This window comes from Jaculus jaculus, chromosome 15 (genome assembly GCF_020740685.1).
Source record: "Jaculus jaculus isolate mJacJac1 chromosome 15, mJacJac1.mat.Y.cur, whole genome shotgun sequence".
NCBI lineage: Eukaryota > Metazoa > Chordata > Mammalia > Rodentia > Dipodidae > Jaculus > Jaculus jaculus.
In genome coordinates this window covers 59,837,956-59,858,821 of record NC_059116.1, presented here as the reverse complement: position 1 = coordinate 59,858,821, position 20,866 = coordinate 59,837,956, and the positions used below count along the sequence as shown (strand labels likewise).

The 20,866-nt window shown below is 37.8% G+C and overlaps 1 protein-coding gene across 1 annotated transcript in view; it reads left to right on the top strand.

Annotated features, from left to right (window-relative positions):
- Positions 1 to 20,866, top strand: part of Malrd1 (MAM and LDL receptor class A domain containing 1) — a 771,085-nt gene that overhangs the window by 471,557 nt on the left and 278,662 nt on the right. The window contains exon 29 of the mRNA XM_045134762.1: positions 889 to 1,072. Coding sequence (XP_044990697.1) covers positions 889 to 1,072 — 184 coding nt within the window. The remainder of the gene's footprint in view (positions 1 to 888; positions 1,073 to 20,866) is intronic.

Sequence of the window (20,866 nt, the reverse complement as noted above, 5' to 3'; positions counted from 1 at the left end):
TTTGTTAAGTCAGCCAATTCTTAGGATAATCTAAACCTAAAATATCAAATATTATTGTATGTAAGCAGTTTTACTTGATTATTTGATAGAATAAAGTAATTCTCATTTGGTTGTTAGGGTTATGTTATATATTATTTAATGTCTTGTTATGATATTACAATTTTTCACATATTAAAATATGTTACTTGTTGAGTAATATTTGCTATTCAAAGGTAATATTTGTATGCAGTTTTAGAATATTATCATTCAATCTAAAGTATTTTATAAAGAAACCATTAAAGTTCACACTAAGATAATAATCATGATATAATTTTGAAGGTTAATGTAATTGTATAATAATAGAATATTTGACATCTGGCTTAATTTGGAAATTATCTCTTTCCTTCCATTCTCACTTAATTATACAGTTCCATTTTCACTTAAATCAAGGTAAATGATTGTTGGACATATTCGTCCTTTTTAACTCTTCTTTTTTCAATGTCAGTGATTTAAGTCTTTGTAGGAATATGCAAATTGAATAAAGAAAGTATTTGCTAAGAAAATGGTAAGTGGTCAACGACTACAAACTCTGTAATTTTACATTTTTTTCAGATTCTCTTCAACATCAATGTGTACATGGGAGGATTTAACTACTGAGGACATTAAATAATATAAAAATATTGAAACAAGTTCATTGCAATCTTAGCAGTATAGCAATGGTTGCTATGAAACGTGTTGGTAGATTAAAATGCTTCTGTTTTGATGACATAAACTGTAGAATGAATATTTTTATTCTAATGAATCTCATTTTAATGAATTTACATTTGTCCAGAGCTTATATACTGTACAAATATTTTTCTTATCATTAAACTCCCAGTGATTTCTGTAATATAAAAATTGTGATTTCAGACAGAGAAAGGACTGTCAGAAGTGTGGCAAGAAAGTATGCCTAGCCCTGGTCATCACTGGCAGAAGGCTGTCATCCTTTTAGGAAAGTTCCGGAACTTTGAAGTCATATTTCAAGGCATCAGAACAAGGGACCTAGGAGGAGGAGCTGCAATTGATGATATTGAATTTAAGAACTGCACAACTGGTAAGTTTCCAGAAAGCATTACCATTTAGAAGTATATTTACAATGTGCCATTTTTATCTTTGTTATACATTCATAAAAGTCCTGTGATTATATATTTTGTTATACACACAAATCAATCAAAAAGTATTATTACTTAATTACAAAATGACTACTACCTGTTAGGAGATAATATTTGTTATTTGGGTTGTTGTAACATATCAAAAACCAGTAACACATCAGAAACCAGTTGGCTAAGAAGCAACAGAAGCTTATTTCTCATAGTTATCAAGGCTGGGAAGTCCAAGACGAAGATTCTGGAGACAGCACCTTTCTGCCCTGTCCTCACATGATGCAATGGCAACAGAACTCTACGGGCTTATTCTCATAAAGGCACTAGTTCCATTAATGTGGATTGGTTCCCATGATGTAACCATCTCTCAAAAAGACTTTCCAACAGTATTGCCTCAGTGGTTAGGTTTACAGCATTAAATTTGTAGGGGATATAAATATTCAGAAAGTGTTTAATGATTTCTCCATCCTTTCACTGCCCAAGTAACTCTCTTTCCTTTCATAACATTTACTTTTAAACATGTTCAAGTATTTTTTCTCTAAAATTTATTTTTCAGCACAGTGCAAAATGTAAACTTTTTATGTAAATTACTTCTCTAATCCAAGTTAATGAGAAATGAACCAAGATAAAGGTGACAACCAGGCTCCTGATGTATATCTGAAAAATAAATTTAACCTGGTCAAATTACAGCCAAACTTGAGTTGAGAGCTATGCTTAGGAGATCAAAAAATGTTATTCTAGCATTAAGTCCACATTCAAATGCTGAGTTGAAATAATTTTGCAATCCTTTATCACACTTCCAAATGTGAAGTCTCACTACACTTAGATTTTCCTTATAAAACCATCCAGAAAATGTTAAAAATAACTGTATATACATTTGTACAATTTCACAGTTTACAAATTTCTTTCAGAGGAATTATTCATTTTGACTTCCAAAATAGTCCTGTGTGACTATCCTGCCAATGAAAGATATGCCTTCTGTGGTTTTCTACACTGATTCACTTGGCAGCAAGCCCCCGGGACTGACAAGCTAAGCCAGGCTGCTATTTAATTTTATTGTCTTTCTCATATTAAAATATCACTTCACTGAGGTAGTTCAGAAATGTGACTTTGGTTTTTGTGAAGTCAAACCATCCATTTATTTAACTGGCAGTGCTCCTTCAACATTTCTGCTTCCCCCAGAATGAATCCTCTAAAGCTTTACCTCTATTTCCAGCTAAGGAGGCTGCATCTGTTATCTGATATAAGATCCATGAAGTTAGAGTCATGTGTCCCTTATGACCTTGGGAGTATAAAGATCCGGGTATCTGCCATGTGCTCAAGATGAAACTTGGCATTGGAAATATTTGGAAACAAATGCAGTTCTGCACATATAATCAAGAAAAGAAGGGAGCTGGAGCTATGGATTAGTGATTAAAGCACTTGCCTGTGAAGACTAAGGACCTAGGTTCTATTTCCCGGTACCCACATAAGCCAGATGCACAAAGTGGTGCATGCATCGGGTGGTAGTTTGCAGTGGCTGAAGGCCCAGATACATGCATTCCTTCTCTCTTTCTCTCCTTCTCTCTCTCTCTCTTTCTCCATGACTGTTCATCTCTCTCTATCTCTCATAAAAGAGAATTTTAAATAATTTTTGTTTATTTACAAGCAGAGAATATGAATATGGATGTGCTGGTACCTCCAGCCACAGCAAATGAACTTCAGTTGCATACACCACTTTGTGCATCTGGCTTTACATGGGTACTGCAGAATTGAACTTTGGTGGTTAGATTTTGCAGGCAAGCACCTTAACCTCTAAGCCATCTCTCCAGCCCATGAAAAGAGATTTTTTTTTAAATGGATTTCTTAATCTCTTTCTTGGTAACTTTTCTAGGAATATGTTTTATTTTATTATTCTTTGAAACTCAGTCTAAAGTGGTTTTGGCAAATAGCAAATGATAATTTTATAAAGTGTTTTTTAACATTTTAGAAATAACTTATAAGAGGCCCCTCCCTTTCCCAAAAAGAACATGAATGAGCTGATATAGAGTTTAAGGGAAATGAGAGCATTTTCCTAGTGCTGTCCTGCTTCAGAGAGACATCTGTTTATTCTCTTTTATAAATGCTCTCTGAGCACTTAATGATTATATCTTGTTCCATGCAATCCAATACTCAGTTTATGAGGGTATACATTAGCATACTGCTCTTATTGATGGAGTATATGTAAGTATGGCTCTGCCATTAAATAAGTAGGTGCTTAGTTGTCAATTAAAGCTAAATGTGATCAATTACATATTATATATATATTGGGCAAAGTGACTATTGTTCTTTAATTGACCACCTGCTCAAAAGAATGAGAAATTTCCAATTATTTTTTTTCTATGGAAGATAGAAAGCATTAAAAATAGCATTGTGAGAATGTTGAGAAGACCATGGATGGAACTAAATCCGATTATGTAAATACTCTTTAACATTGCATGCCAATAACAGACTGGGGCTCTGTAACATGGGGAATGGGAAGGTGTGCAGACTAAATTACCCAAGACTGTTATCTAGAATTGCCAGACCAAAAGAATGCCCAGATGTGTAGTAAAGCCCCTGAGAACCAGAGCACTTCAGAAAAGTAGTCCTAAACAAAAAGTTTTGAGGCAATCTCTGTAGGTGTGGTTCTGTCCCTACCAGTATATTGGAGGACTTTCAGAATTGTTTCATTTTGCTTTGTTTCACATGACTGACATTGAGATGATAAACACAGTGCTTCTGTCACAGGTAGGTTTTTGTAATATTAAATATATTAGTATATATTAACTTCTTAGAATAGTCTTTGCAAAGTTTAAAGTTAGTTTGTTTCTTCTTTTTCTCATTGAGTTTTAATTATATTAAATCCCATGCCGTAGTATAAAAAAGAGCTCTCAAGCACCAAGGAAAGGAGAAAATCACAGTACAGTAGAAGAGTATAATACTCTCCTTTTCTTGCCATTACAATTACTAACGTCATTTTTAATATACTGTTTTTCAACCTCCACTTCATTACTGTGTAGGAATGCACTTTGATGTGGTATGTAAGTAGGTAAACAGGTGGAACTGTGACCTTCTTCAGCTGAGATGAAGAACCAAGAGCTTCAAAGAGACTTAATGCCTACATCTGTTATTTCCCACCAATCTCAAAACCAAAATTCAAATTGTATGGCACCACATATAGGAAATGTCCAGATCAGGAAATGCACAGAAACAGAAAGATTTTAGTAATTTAGGACAGGGAGAATGGGGTATGGGGAATAGTGGTTAGTGAATATGGGGTTTCATTATAGAGAATGAAAATATTTTAGTCTAAAATTGTTTATGTTAATCTTTGTATAGCTTCATAATAAGACCATTAAATGTTAAATTTTATAGAGCTGAACTGAAGGTGGTATAATTATGAATTTTAAATCACTAAAACTACTTAAAGCACAATGAGAGTAAATTCAGGAAGATGTTCATGACAGAGGTTCATAGCCCTTGACTGTTTCCTAGGCCTCATGTCAGAACCCTGCACAGGCCTTGTCTGCAGCCAGGCAAACATGAAGATCCTACACAACAAAGGTAATGAAAGGTACCTCCCTAACAAGCTCAAGACACAAACCAGGGACACAAATAGCAACAGGACCTGGGTGCATCAGGAAAGAGACAAGAGCTAGTCACTGAAAAACACAGCCAGGTGGTTTGACAGCCACAGGCAACACAGGCAGATTTTGTTCCCTGTGAGAATGAATAGGTCCCAGGAACCCAGGGAGGGTCTGTGATGTGATAAAAATGTAACTGTGGGAACTCTCAAAAATTCATCAGCTGAATCTCTTCAAGAAAGAAGTCCCCTTTCAAAACAAAAAGCTGGCAGATGAATACTGTTGGAAGTACAATTAAATTGAATAGAGTAGGGGAGAGTTAAAGGAATGAACAAATCTCACAAAGTAGTGGAAGGAAATAGGACCTGGAAAACTGAAAAAGCAAGTCACTGAATTTGTCTAGCCTTTGGAAGGTTTTAAATACTAATGTGATCTTTTCTGGCTGAGCTGTAATTGTTTAACTTTAATATGTCATTTTAAAATTTCAGTCTCCTCATTCATAAAATGAAAGACTCACAATATAAAACAATTCTAAAAATATCTGACAAAACTCTGAAGTTCATGCATGCATTCTTTAAAAATTCAGAGTCACTAAAAGCAAAGCTTAAAATTGTAAATAAAAATGAGGAAGCCAGGCATGGTGGTGCATGTCTTTAATCCCAGCACTTGGGAGGCAGAGGAAGGAAGATCCCTGTGAGTTAAAGGTCACCCTGAGACTACATAATGAATTCCAGGTTAGTCTGGAAGACAGGGAAACTCGACCTCAGGAAAAAAATAATGAGGAAAGGGACAATATAGGATATATATGTGAACCAAATTTGATAAATATGTGTTGGCAGAAAAACTTGCAATAGATATTTGGTTGTTTTCTACCTGTATATTTGAAAGTCATTGGAGTTTCATAATTCTGTTTACTTTCCACTCAAAAGCTTGAACAGAGATAATATTTAGTAAAATAATAATGACTGCTCAATTTAAAATAAAATTTATTTTATTTTCTGCTCAGTTTGTAGCTGGCTCATTTAAAAATAACATTTATTTCATTTTGTGAAGAGAAAAGTCAAAAGAATCAGTGTGCTCTGTGGTTTGTCCAAAACACACTGAGAAGCAATTCTCTCCTTTAGATAAGTTAATCTAGAAGCAAGCAACTATATATATCAAGATACATGAAAGATAATGAATTTTATATCTCTCCTTTTTTATTCCACTTGGTTTTAAAAATAGTTTAAATAAAAATCTTATAGAGTTTAATATCCATTCCATGGAACAGAGATACAGGATTAGAATTTATGTTGAAATTCCTATACGGAATACCTCTCATTGCAATTAAAAAAGTTGTTAATTTTCATGAATACTCTTTTTCTAACTAGATTACTTTTCAAATACAATTGATTGTAATCACTAAATACTAATTGACCTTGAGATTTGTAGTGAGCAGTTTTGTAGAAAGAGGTTAGAGCCCAGATTTGCAAAAGAATTCAAGCAATTAATCCTCATTTTCCAGCTTGCTGTCTGTTTCATAGTTTAAAGCAAATGCATATTCTTCTTGTGGATCATTTTTCTCACCTATTAGATAGTGATAGCAATGTTCCCATCATAAGGATCAAATTATAAACTGAATACAACGTGCATTGAAGAATGAATGCAAATACATGATGTAAGTGAGCAATAGTGAAAAGCAAGTTGTCATCTTAGGAGTGAAATTCTTTTAGAACATTCACAATATGATTCTATTCCATTCCCCATCTTCTCATATTTAGTGAACACTGTTGGCTGTGGAGGTTGCTGCATGCTCTGGGGCACACTCTGACCTCTCCACAGGGTAGGACTGAATGATGGGTGCCTCACATACGCATTGTCCCTGCCTCATCTCATTGCCCTTTCCCGGCCGCAGCTCCACACACACACACCTCGGTGTCCCCCCCCGGGTCTTCTGTTTCCTGGAAAGTTTACAGCTGTCTCTAGCCACCAACAATGTTAGGATCATGAGGTAAAATTCAGCAATTCTATGAAATATTTCTTTTTCCTCTTGAAATGTAGAAGCCCAGTTGAGTGGTGACCAATCTCCACTTCAGGGAACAGAAAGAAGTAATTTAGGGGATAGAAACTGTTTCTGAAAGTCAGTAAAATCTAAATAGACAGGCGCTACTCTCTAAATTCAGATATTGCAAAGCACATCATGCTCCCCAAATAATCCCAAATGTGAAAAGAATAAAATACCTTGAAAATAAAAGTTGAGAATACATCATCATCATTACTATCATAACTTAAGATATCCAATATATTTTTTCCAAACCTAACTTGAAATGATTGTTGCTTTTATAATAGCCAATTTCCCACCTTTCATTTTGTTCCTCTGAAAATCTGTACATATAACTCCTAAGTGTCCTTTGGACAGGAATTGATCTGAAGTGAAAAATAAGGCATGATGATAACGATTTCAGGGTAGCTTTACTCTGGATTCAAATTGCACTTGGGAGAGCACAAAATAGTGAGAGTTCTGTGGAAAGTGCACAAACAGATCAATCTATAAACAGAATCATGTAGTGTTTGACTTTACAACTTAGCCTCTTCACCTAGTTTAGCTGACAAGCTGTACCTCTGCCTCACAGATCAGTGCTTCAAGTGTGATATTGAAATAATTTATCCTTTTTTATTAAGATTATGTTTTGTGTGGTCATATCATGTGTTGGTACCGTCATTTCCCTCCTACCTGTTCCCAGTCTGCTGAGGGCCCACCTCACTGGGGTTGCTGGTGTTCACCATGGAGTTGTGGAATATGCATGGTGAAAGCAGAAGTCAGTAATTGGGGGTGGGTAAGGCTTCTGAGTGTGCCCTCCTGACCTGTGGCTCTTACAATCTTCCCATGCTTTCTTTTGCAAAATTCTCTGAGCCATGGTGGGTATGTTTTAAATCTACTTCACTTCTAAGCTCTCAGCAGCTTCTGGATTTCTGCTTCATATGTGTTGAGTGTCCTCATCATCAGTCTCCATTACCCTGGGGCAGACTGTCAGGCTCACAGTGGAGGCCGTGTTCTTATTCATCTCACCAAATCCTCTGTTTTCACCTGGGCCTTGGCTGAAGTGTGAGGGGTGGTTTATCTCCTTGGGTCTCACTACCTTCTGAAACAGAACAAATTCTCCAATGGAGAATGAAGTCAGCATAGTTTAAATGGGATACGCATAATTAATTTGGGATGATTTTTAATGTATAGGCCCTCTTTTAGCTGAAGACTAGTGAGAGCTTGTTTTTGGAGACCATAATCTTGGTCTCCACAGGATTCTGACCTGGTTTCCAATTTTAGCTATGGGTTCCTTTCCACTGAGCAGATCTCTTAGCCAGTCAGAAAGCCATTGGTTATCCACAAAGGCTGTGTGCCATTGTACTTCTTGTCAGGCTCATTTCTTCTGAGTAGGTTAGACCCCTGCTTACACATACTGTTGTTGGCCACTTTCCCCCCAGTAGCTCCTTTAGCGTTTTCTGCCACTAAATGGGTTGACCATCTGGGCAATGGCTATCTTCCAGATTCCAGCCAGGTTATTTGCTGTTCATTGTCAGCAGCATGTGGTGTCTTCAGCAACAGGGTCTTGCCTTTTACTTCAGGTGGGTGATCAAGTGCTTTGACAGAAGGCTGTCTTGTTTTGGGGACCTTGTAGGTCTCCAATCAACAGATCAATGTGAGTAGCAACCAATTTCTGGTGTGTGTGGGGGGGTTACAGGCCAGAGCCATGTTGCTTTTTTTTAAGAGCGGGAGAGAGAGAGAAAAAGAGAGAGTTGATGCTCCAGGGCCTCATCCACTGCAGTCAAACTCCATATGCTTGTGCCACCTAGTGGGCATGTGCAATCTTGTGCTTGGCTCACCTTTGTGCATATGGCTTATGTGGGATCTGGATAGTCAAACATGGGTCTTTAAGCTTCACAGGCAAGCACATTAACAATTAAGCCATCTCCCCATCCCAGAGAGCTAAGTATTTTAAGGTTAGGCTTCAACCCATCCTCTCCGGGGCCCTTGTCTTTTTTTTTTTTTTTTCATTTTATTAGTTATGTATATACTGTGTGTACAACAATGATGGTATCATCATTAGCCTTCTCCCTGTCATCCCCCAGGAGGATTGTGGGACTTGCATTGTGGAGGTTGCCATCAATTATGGGGGGAGGCAACATCTCTGTGCATAGTGACCCAACTTATGGCTCTAACAATCTTTCTGTCCCCTCTTCTGCAAATTTCTTCAGGGTCCTTCTTACTAGATGATATCCCCATACTCCTGTTGAAGGTTACATCTTTTAGTCTTCCATCAAGGAGAAATGTTTCTATTGTAGAGTTTATTTTGTGTTTAGTTTTGGGTTTATTTCTCCCCAACCTCCCAGTCCCGTCCCTGATGACCCTTTCATCCCTATTTTCTGGACCTCAAGTTGCCTGTCAGTTATGTCAACAAATTAAGCTTACAAGATATGCATTTTTTAAAATTTATACATATGTGTATGTGTATTCTAACAGGTTCTATACTATTATCCCCTCTTCCAAACTCCTGTTACCTTGGGGGCCCTCCTTAGTGGAATTATGGTAGTCACTGTGGAGTTAGGAAGGCCTCAGTCAGTCCCTATGGATTAGTGGGGTATTGGGCTTCAGGATATTCCTAGCTTCTCTGTGGCTCTTACAATATTTCTGTAATATTTTCTGAGCCACAGAAGGCCTGTTGGCAGTCTAATTTAGTTTTGACTTATTTGTAGTCTTTGGATTTCTGCTTTAATTGGTTTTGATTATTATCAGTGTCTGTCACCATCAACCTGGGGCTGTTTGTCAAGCTAGTAGTAAGAGAAGGATTCATGATGTCATTTTATCAACAATTTCTCCTGGGTCCTGGTAGTGGTGAAAAGTCTCATGGGGAGCAGTCAGTTATCTTCTTTTCCTGTCAATGGATCTAGGCTCTCCCTCATTTTTCTGACATCTGTGAAATAAAACAGATTATCCAATCAAGTCTGAGAGCAATTTAGGTTAAAGAGGGTATACGAAGGTTTTTAGGAGATTTTTGGTGTGCCAGCCCACTCCCCTGTCTGAAATTCTGACTTTGTTTCCATACTTACATGAGCTCCCTCCTACGGATTTGGGCCTTGTGTTTAATCAGAGAACAGTTGGCTTCCTGTAGACGCTACATGCCACTATTGCACAAGTGTTTTCTTCTTGTCTGGCTGGTTGATTTCCAGTCCTCAGGGTCCCCTGCTTATTCATGCTGTTGGTGACTGATGTCTTCTGTCAGCTCCAATACGGTTCTCCAGTACTATAAGGGCCAGCACAGAGAGATTTAGTTTCCCTTTTGGTTCCATGCTATTATTCCAATCTTCTGTGAGGGTTTATACTTTAATTTTAAAGTCAATCTTTAAAAAGAGGAAAAAGGTAATAATGAGTAAAAAAATAAAAACCTCAGCCTAATGAAATAATTAGAAATTACTTTTATTCTTTAATAGTTTATAGCTAGATTATAGCAGTGCTTTTTACTGCAAGGGTAGCTAAACAATTGATGGATGGATGGATATATAGGTAGAAGGATGGGTGGGAGGAGGGATGGACAGAAAGATTGGGGGATCAATAGAGACTGTGTACTCAATATTGATGTATGTATATAAATTTAATACAAAGAAGATTTTTTTTTTTTAAATTTAGGGACTTACATTCTGGAGTTAGATACAGATAAATAACCAACATGGTGTCATGTCATAGTAACCTGTGTTAATGATGTAGGGGAAAAGTGATAAAGAACTACTTTGATAAGAGGGTCTGGGAACCATAACTCTAAAGGTCATGGTTGAGCAGAGGCCAATAAAAGAAGGCAAACATGTAGACACCTGGGAAAGAATAACCCCAGCCTTGCGACCAGAAGAGAAAGTAGAGGAATGGATTGCTGGATCAGCATATGGAAGAGGATAGAAATTTCCCTCTGAAACACCTGTGATATATGAAGGGTGTTCTCACAGATCAAGAACTAAGCAAGCAGACCTGGGACTGTGATCTCTTAAGTATTATCAGCACTGCTCACTAGCTATATTAGGATGAACAGGTTCTATAAACTTTGTACCTTATTTACTTATGGCAATAAAAATTGAACCTACTTTCTAGAGTGATCATGAGGATTTAACAATTCAATATCTACCACATGCTTTGAGCATTAACTTTCAATATTAACTATTCATAAATGTCAGAAGATTATGAGCATAATCATTGTCATTGTCATCATATTTAACTTAACCCTCTCAAATTCTGAAAATTTAAGTATACAGATTGCACATAATCCTGTTAACACAGTTAATCATCTAACTGATGCTTAATGGTACAAAGCTAGTATCTCAATATTTCTAAAATTATGGTGAATATGTTAAGGTAAAAAGCAGCCAAAGAGCAGTGATGTATCTGCCACAGAAATTCAATGTATCTTGAGTCCAGTGACACTATCACACATATATATGCACTGAATTACATGAAGCAAGCATATAGAAGGCAGCAAGGAAAAGACATAGCAAAGTATTCAAGACAAGCTGGGTCCATGGATCTCAGGAAAAGTGGCATAGATAGAGGGATGCTAGTGTATTAGTTTCCCAACAGCTGAAAGACTTGGGGAAGAAGCTCATCTTGGCTTTATATCCTGAAAGACTTGGGGAAGAAGCTCATCTTGGCTTTATATCCTGATGAATCATGGCACCCTTGGCAACACTGATGCAGGACATGTGTTTCTAGAGAGAGCAGTAGTGGACTCTGCTGTTCCAATCCTGTAGCAGTAACTTCAGGTTTACTGAGATGAACTTGCAGACCAGGCACAGTTATGGAAGAAGGGATATTTATTGAAGCTTACAGATCCAGGGGAAGTTCCATAATGGCAGAAGAAGCTGGCCTGCCTTCACAGGTCCACAAGAGAGAGAGAAGCACAAGACTAAAAGCCAAAAGCCACACAGTACAGCACGCTTAAGGAACTCCAGCTAGGCACACTTTGCATATTTCAGATTGAAATCTCAAACCTACCAACACATGTTAAGATTTGCCCAGTGACACTGCCTCTAGTCAGGTGGCTGCAGATGCAAACTGCAAACTAATAAAACACTGAATATATTAAGGGCCATATATTCAAACTACCACATTCCACCCCTGGCCCCCAATAGATCCATAACACACATTTTAACTTGTACTCAGTTCAATTTTAAAGGTACCCACAATCTTGACCAATTTAAGATAGTAAGTCCTGAAAAATCAAACAAGTTAAATACTTCCAACATATAAAGGCACAGAGTAAACATATTCAACTGGTATAAGACAAAGCAATGCAAACTCAATCACATCAAAGTTTTGTAATTTAAGTTCAATATAACAACAAAGTGCCAGTCTCCAGATTTTCCAGTCCCACCCCTCCAGCTGGGCAGAGTAGCCAGGGATCACTTCCATCCCAGGCCAACAGTCTATGATATATATATGTATGTATATGCATAGTCCTGGTATATCGAAAACATCTTCAGGTCTTCATGCAAACCATAGTCCATCTTCCAAAGGCTCTTTCAGCCTGTTACAGCAACAGGCCCTGCCTCATGCTGCATCTCAGGAGCAGCTCGTGGAACTGTGTGTAATTCATGACCACTTCTCACATTTTTCATGCTTCTGAAACCAATACCAGGTATACAGGACACAGCCATATTCTTAATTCAGGGACGAAATGAATCATAACCTTGAAAAGCAGGTTGCTTCTCCAGTCAACTCTTCCCAAAACAGTTTGTATTTCTAAGATAGTCTTTCATCAGGCATCCTTTAAATTGTTTTAATGTAAAGCAGTTGGGCCATCTTCCTTAAGATTGCTAATGTGTTTGACAATAGCAGTTTCAGTAACCTGTAATCTGTTTCAGTGCCTGTAATTTTAACTTGCTTGGGGTTTTTCAGCTTAAAAGTCTTAAATCTCCCAGTCTCTTAGAAATTTAAACTTGATCAAACTCTCTGGCCCAGGATAGCAGAATGCAGCCCTTATGCTAGTATCCCAGTTTCAGCAAAGCCCTCTGTTGTCTTTCCTTCCCCTTAGAAAGTTCACAAACTAATCCTTGAAGTACAATCCTGCCTGCACTTAGCATTCTCAAACTCTCATCAGAATAGTCCATAAAACTTGGCTTACCATTCCAGAAGGCATCTTCAGTTGCAAACACCAAGTCCACGCCCATTCCTCCAAAACAAAAGTTCCAAAAGACCAGCATCCACATGGTCAGGTTCATCTCACCCTACTCTCAGTACCAACTTCTATAGCTGACAGCTTCAGGTCCACTGAAATGAACTTCCAGACTAGGCACAGTTATGGAAGAAGGGATTTATTGAAGCTTACAGATCCAGAGGAAGTTCCATAATGGCAGAAGAAGCTGGCCTGTATTCACAGGTCCAAGCAGAGAGAAACACAAGCCTAAAAGCCAAAAACTATACAGCATGGCACACTTCAGGAACTCCAGCTAGGCACACTTTGCATATCTTTAGACTGAAATCTCAAACACACCACCACACCTTATGATCGGCCCAGTGATACCACCTCCAGCCAGGTGGCTACAGTTGCAAACTACAAATTAGTAAAACACTGAATATATCGAGGGCCATCTATTCAAACTACCACAATTCCTCCTCTCTTATTTTGACATTTTATATACTCAGGAACTTCTACTGTTATTTTCCATACCTCAGGCAAGAAAGTCATACGAACTGAGATGTTCCAACACCACCAAGAGAACTCTAGCAAAAATGAGTTCATCAATGCCTACAAAAGCTCTGGAGGGAAAACAGGTGCTATCAGATAGATCAGTGTTACTAACAGAGGAATAATTTTGCAATATTAGTTTAGACAATTTTTTAAATATTTTTATTTATTTATTTGAGAGCAACAGACAGAGAAAGAGGCAGATAGAGGGAAGGAGAGAGAATGGGCGCGCCAGGGCCTCCAGCCACTGCAAACGAATTCCAGATGTGTGCGCCCCCTTGTGCATCTGGCTAACATGGGTCCTGGGGAGTTGAGCCTCGAACTGGGGTCCTCAGGCTTCACAGGCAAGCACTTAACCGCTAAGCCATCTCTCCAGCCCTTAGTTTAGACATTGCAAATTTTATTCTGATTTTCTTAACATTCAAGCAATCCTACATGTTGGACTTAATTTATGTTTGGTCTTAGTAAACTTTTTTATAGGCAGGAGAGTAAAGAAAGTAAAATTTATCTAAAAATTTTATAAAATGAACAAAGTCTAAATCATAGCAAGTTTTGTTGTTATTCATGGCGTTGGCTTTTGGGGGGGGGGCGGATAAGGTCTTATAATGTAGCTCAGGCTGGTCTTGAACTCGCTGTCATTGTTTTCCTTGTAAGGAAATACCATGTTGTTTTTAGTGTATCACCACATGTGGCAGAAATATTTCCTGTTCAGCAAATATCTACTTTCTTCTCTATATCTCCCTTCCTATTAGAGACATCCATAAGTCAGTTCTGACCAGTGTGATGTCGACAACTGGTATATATCTCTTTGAGGAGGAAGCATTCAAAACCTGGTTGCAATCCCTGTCACTACAGAACTATCTTACTTTGGAATCAAAGGTCAATTGATTTCACCTCGTATGTTAGAAAAGACCTCAAATCCCAGATGACACATTGATGTCTGCCTGACACTCCTCAGCTTGTCTGGAATATGAACAGTTGACTTGTCAGATAAATATTGATTTAAACTTATCTTGAAGTAAAATAATGCAACACATAGTATGTTTTCCTGTATGAAATAGAGGGCCATCATTTATATAGTTAGAACTATGACAGGGCCATTCTGTATGTATGTAGAGTTGCATTTGACACTGAGTTGTCCCTCATTGTAACTGGCTATAATACACTGCTGTCTTTAAAGTCTCATCCTAAGGACTGTGGTTGCCTAATTAGTGAATGAAAACAAATGACAGGTGAGTTATTAATCTCTTGTAGGTTTATTCATCTTAAAGATGTAGTAGCACTGTATCAATCCTCAGATTCTAACAATCAGTGCTAAAGAGCTTCTAGTACTCCTAATTTCAGAGTGTTATGAAGTAGTATCAGGTGAATACAGTTGACAGTAAGCTTGCTTGTGAACCTAGAGGTGAGGAAAGTCCTTATGCTTCAACCTTCCATTCCTGGCATGCATCGATGGCTGAGCTGCCTGTACTGCTTGATGTGATTTGAAGTCAGGGATCTGGAGTCCTCACTGCTCTAGTCCACCATCCTTATTGTTTTTCCTCAATTCCTAGAGCCAAATTATTTACTCCCATCCTAGTGCCATTTTATAATAAAAGGACAATGTGATTGAGCTCACTCTATCTTCAATCAGTTATTTTAAATTAAAAAAATCAAGTCCATAGATGGACCTAATTAGTTTAATGTAATATCCACTTAAACCATTTGTTACATACCTAGAAAATATCAGAGATTGTTTCATCTTTCAATTTAGAAAAATTAGCATATTAATATTAGAATGTCTGCATCTTAGGATGTAATTTTAATGACATTATAATCATAAATGAAATATTGTAATTTATGTGATTATATTTGATTATAATCCAAGCACAAAGATATGACTTGTTTCATTCATAATATTAAAAAAATAATTACTTAAGCAGATACTGTAGTAAGGTTTAAATAGACCTTCAAATGGCCCTAGGCTCAAAAGAAGAGAGCTATAAATCTGAATGGTAGCATAATCCTCAGTTCATGTAATTTCTAATTAGAATCTGTTTCAATTATAATGAACTTCTCCACACATTGCGTGCATTAGCAAAGCCATTACATAGACTAATTGTGAAAATGCAGTGCTTCACCTTTTACTGAACTATACTTATTTTTGCATTTAGAATATATTGTTTCTAAGTAAGACATCCATTTTATACCATGGATATATATTCATTTTATTTTCTATTTTACTAAAATAAGATGTGTTTTCCACTCATGGACTACTATTATGGATACACATAATGTATACTAAAAATACAAATTTGAGGTATAGTTAAAATAAATGTGCAGCGCAAGAAAAATATATCTAGTTAAATCACACAAAAAACAAGTTACAATAACATGTCTTTATTTTAATTCATTAACATATATTGAGCCAAGGCTAGAAATCAAGTTTCATGGCTACTACATTTAGTGGAAACATCTACATACACACAGAATTTTCCTATAACATGAACAGTATATTTTGAATAATATGAAAAGAAGAAAGCTTGTGGGAAAATAGGTTTGGGATAAGAGAGTATAATCACTGTAAACAGTCACACAATGCCAATGTGAACATTATCAATGATTAAAAATACTGGCACTGGGGCTTTGCTCCCGCCCCCATCTGCCTTCTCGTGATGAGGAACTCTTTATCTCTCTGATTTTTCATTCTCTTAATCTGATACTGTCTCTATAAACATTATTCTCTGGTCTGTGGATTTCAGTTCTTTGAATTAATCAGATAAGAATATGGGACACCTAATTATTAGTGCATTGACATATATTGGTGCATTTTCAAGATACCCCCCAAATACTAGTGTTTAAAGTGCAAATATCCTTAATGCATGGAAGAATTTAAGCAAATATATTTCCTTGCTGTACAGAGAGATGGGTGGGGTAAACAAAATCTTTAGAGGACAGTTACACTTTAAGGAATTTCAGGGACTAAGAAAAAGTATTAAGGCACTGGTGAGAATCACACAACCAAAGAACTTCCCCAGGACAACATGTGGCAAAGGGTAAGTTCTGGGCTCCTTCATGAGGACACAGCATCACAAGCACCATGACTCTCTCCTGTTGTCCCTGTGCTCCTTACCCTCTGCAGTAAGCAAAACATAGATGACTTGGCACAGCCCATGTGTTACACTGAACCAGTTCTCCAGTGGTCTGTTGCATATGAACATCTTCATTTTATAGAAGTATAAATTAAGACAGTAAAAGGAAACATATACATTTTACAATAATTGGTGTCAAGGTCAGAGTAGAACTATGTTACATTGATGATCTTTAAGATGTTGAATATAGAGTAGATTATTATTTCATTTAAGGCAAATGAATCACATAAATTGCTCATTGTTGCCGCAGAGGAGTGGGGAAATGAAGAGTTAAATTTTTGATTAAAAGGTTAGAAAGGAACTCAGAAAAAGAAACTTAGTGTCGTTTATAGCTCTTTCTACTAGCTTTATTTTAGGTTTTGAGTATTTATACAGTCTCATGATAATGTCTCAGGAATCTTTGTTTAAATGAGGGCTATTCTAATTGCCAATAACATCAAGCATAAAACAAGTTTATTTGAGGATACGAGGAATCTCATAAGACCTGAGATCAGGTAGGAACACCGGATGCAGGAAGGTATTAGAACCAGACACTGAAACATGAGAAGGCTGCAGAGGTGGGGAAGGAGCTGGGGAGTTGGCTCAGTCGGTAGCACAGTTGCTGCTCAAGTATGTTGACCTGAGATCAGATCCCCAGCACCCATGTAACAACGAGGCATGCAATAATGCACCTTGAATTTCAGAACTGGGAAAGATGGTGATAGGTAACCCTTGGGGCTTTCTGGCTAACTAGGATGCTCTAATTGGGTGTGCCCCATGTTTAAAGGGAGACCCTGTCTCAAAACACAAGGTAAGAGGAACTGAGGAAGTATCTAGAAATCTACATTTGGTTTCCACACACATGCTTATACATATTACATGCTTAAATATGAAACCATGTGTGCACACACACACTTCTTTTGGCTAATCTATTTCAGTCCTCCCTCTTTAAAACCAACTTTCTCTGCTTCACTATATGTACATGATGAGGAGTATGACTGAACAGAAATCTGTCATGGCCATCTCCCTTTCCTTATAGCTCCACATTTGCATGGTCCTATCTCAAGCCAGTGGCCCCTCACACTGATTACTATAGTGAAGAAGGAACAAAATGTGCCAGCTGGAAGCCCACACTCATGGGCAATTTGATGGCCTGGAGCCATGTGTGTAGTTTATACTTACCACATACTCAGTCTTCTGAATTCTGAGGCTTTCTGGAAACTATAAACAGCTTGTTCTTTGGGGTCCTTTTAAATTCAAGCACACACTCTCAACCACCACCTTCATGGACCTCTTACTCAGAGCCCTATCCATCTGCCCCATCATTCCATGACCAGGTGCAATACTAGAAATAGCCTCTGAGTGACAAGAGCTCACTAAAATCATCCAGACTCACCAGTCATAAATCTGCTTCTTGCAGAGTTTCCCACAGTTAACTCCTCTTTCTTTTTATTAACAACCCCTGGACTTCCCTGTATATGTGTATAGGTGGAGTAGTACCCTTCTGTATCAGACAGCTTCAACTTCACTGAGATGAACTTCCAGACCAGGCACAGTTATGGAGGAAGGGATATTTATTGAAGCTTGCAGGTCCAGAGGAAGTTCCATAATGGCAGAAGAAGCTGGCCTGCCTTCACAGGCACAAGCAGAGAGAGAGAAGCACAAGTCTAAAAGTCAAAAACCTCACAGCACAGCACACTTCAGGAACTCCAGCTAGGTATACTTTGAATACCTTTTGATTGAAATCTGAAACCCACCACCATGCCTAAAGTTCTACCCAGTGACATTGCCTCCAGCCAGGTAGCCAGCAGATGCCAACTACAAACAATAAAGAACTGAATATATTGGGGGCCATCTATTCAAACCACCCCACCCTCTGTTCTTGGGTCTGTGAGCATAGCAAACAGCCTTTCCACAGAGAGTAATCTCCCCATCTATTGACCTCATTGCATTGGCTATATAATAAAACTCATGGCAAAAGCCAGGCCCATTGTAAGTCCACAGAAAATGTATTATTAGAGTATTACAGCATGCTTTCAGCAAATATTAATACAGTGCCTCCTCTAGACAAGAAATTACAGGATATCACCCAGGAAAGTTGATTGCTGTAGTAGATGTCTAGTTTGGGTAGAAGGTAATGGAGTGAACTGGAGCGCTGAGTGGCAGTGCGGGGAGATGGGAGCCTGGGATGTTGGGAGAGGTGGTGATCCGGGATGACTGCTCAGCCCCAGGCACTGTGGCTTCTCTCCAGCTGGCAGGACATCCGAAGATAGGAAAGAAGCAAAGATCACACACCAGTTGCTTTTTAAAAATATTCAGTGGAAACTGCTACACTTTAATAGTACCGATAACTAGTGAACCAACAGTTGGCAGCAATGGACAAAACATAATGAATCCTGGGAAATATGTTTACTCAAAACTAATTTTTCTTACTAGAAAGGAAGCAACTCAAATTTTCATTGAGCAGCCAATGGCCTACAACAAGTTCCTGGAAGGCAATGTGAGATTTTGAGACTATGAAATATCATGAATTTAATGTATCCAGCTATTTCTGGTTATCTACTTGACATTGTTTCTAGAGTCTTCTATGGATACCAAAGTTCTTGCTCAAGTTCCTTACATAAAATATCATTCTCCATGTTTATATAGTGTGTGCATGTTATCCTATGCACTTTCTATCAACTCTAGATTACCTATAGTCCATAATGCAACAAAAATGAGATGTAAATAGCTGTTATATTAGGCTGTCTTATGAATAACCACAAGAAAATAAATCCTGTCCTATTCAGAACCAATGCTATGTCCTTTTCAAGTATTTTCCAATTGAAGTTCATTGAATCTGCAGATGTGGATCATGCAGATGTGGAGAAATAATTGCTTGCACATGAAAACAAATTTATACTCTGTTCATCCACATGCTTTCTGTAGAAGCTGTTACTTCTTAGTTCACCACAATTTTTGAATATTTCTTTGTATTTAATAATTCAAAAAGCTGAAATCTTTTCTATAATTTTACCACCCCATCAAGATTCCTTTCCCTTTTTAAACTTAAACTTTCATAAACGTCTTTTAAAATTTATTTTGTTTATTTTTATCATTATTATTAGTTTTTGTTTTTTGAAGGTAGGTTTTCACTATAGCCCAGGGTGACCTAGAATTCACTATGTCGTCTCAGGGTGGCCTCGAATTCATGGCGATACTCCTACCTCTGCCTCCTGAGTGGTGCGATTAAAGGCGTGTACCATGCCCAGCTTTTTGTAACTTTTTAATGAAAAGAGTTCTCAAATCTAATAGTTGAAATAATATTTTGTTTACATTTATAACAATAATTAAACATGAAGATAAATCCTGACACCTTGTTGGTAGACATTTATTTTCTTTTGAAAATTGCCCGTTCATCTTTTCCCAATATTACTATGGAGCTATTTGCCTTCTTGTATTTACATGGGTTACTTTTTTTCACGACCAGTATTTAACCTCTTTCAAGAGGTATCATGTAAATAAATATGTTTCCCTTGCTGTACATTGTCTTCACATGGTTTCTAGGTGAGCCGCTTAGTTCTGCAGCGCAGGTGCTAGGACTGAAGTGTCTACCATCATGCCTATCTTATAAGTGCTAGGACTGAAGGTGTCTACCATCATGCCTATCTTATAAGTGCTAGGACTGAGGTGTCTACCATCATGCCTATCTTATAAGTGCTAGGACTGAGGTGTCTACCATCATGCCTATCTTATAAGTGCTAGGACTGAGGTGTCTACCATCATGCCTATCTTATAAGTGCTAGGACTGAAGGTGTCTACCATCATGCCTATCTTATAAGTGCTAGGACTGAAGGTGTCTACCATCATGCCTATCTTATAAGTGCTAGGACTGAGGTGTCTACCATCATGCCTATCTTATAAGTGCTAGGACTGAAGGTGTCTACCATCATGCCTATCTTATAAGTGCTAGGACTGAAGGTGTCTACCATCATGCCTATCTTATAAGTGCTAGGACTGAAGGTGTCTACCATCATGCCTATCTTATAAGTGCTAGGACTGAAGGTGTCTACCATCATGCCTATCTTATAAGTGCTAGGACTGAGGTGTCTACCATCATGCCTATCTTATAAGTGCTAGGACTGAGGTGTCTACCATCATGCCTATCTTATAAGGCTTTTGATGAAAACATGAGTTTTAAAATATTTATTTATTTTACAAGCAGAGAGAGACAGACAGACAGAGATAGAGATAGATAGAGAGACAGAATGGACACACCAGGGCCCCTATCCTTTGCAAGCTATCTCCAGACACACACCCCCTTTTGTACATCTTGTTTTATGTGGGTACTGGAGAATCAAACTCAG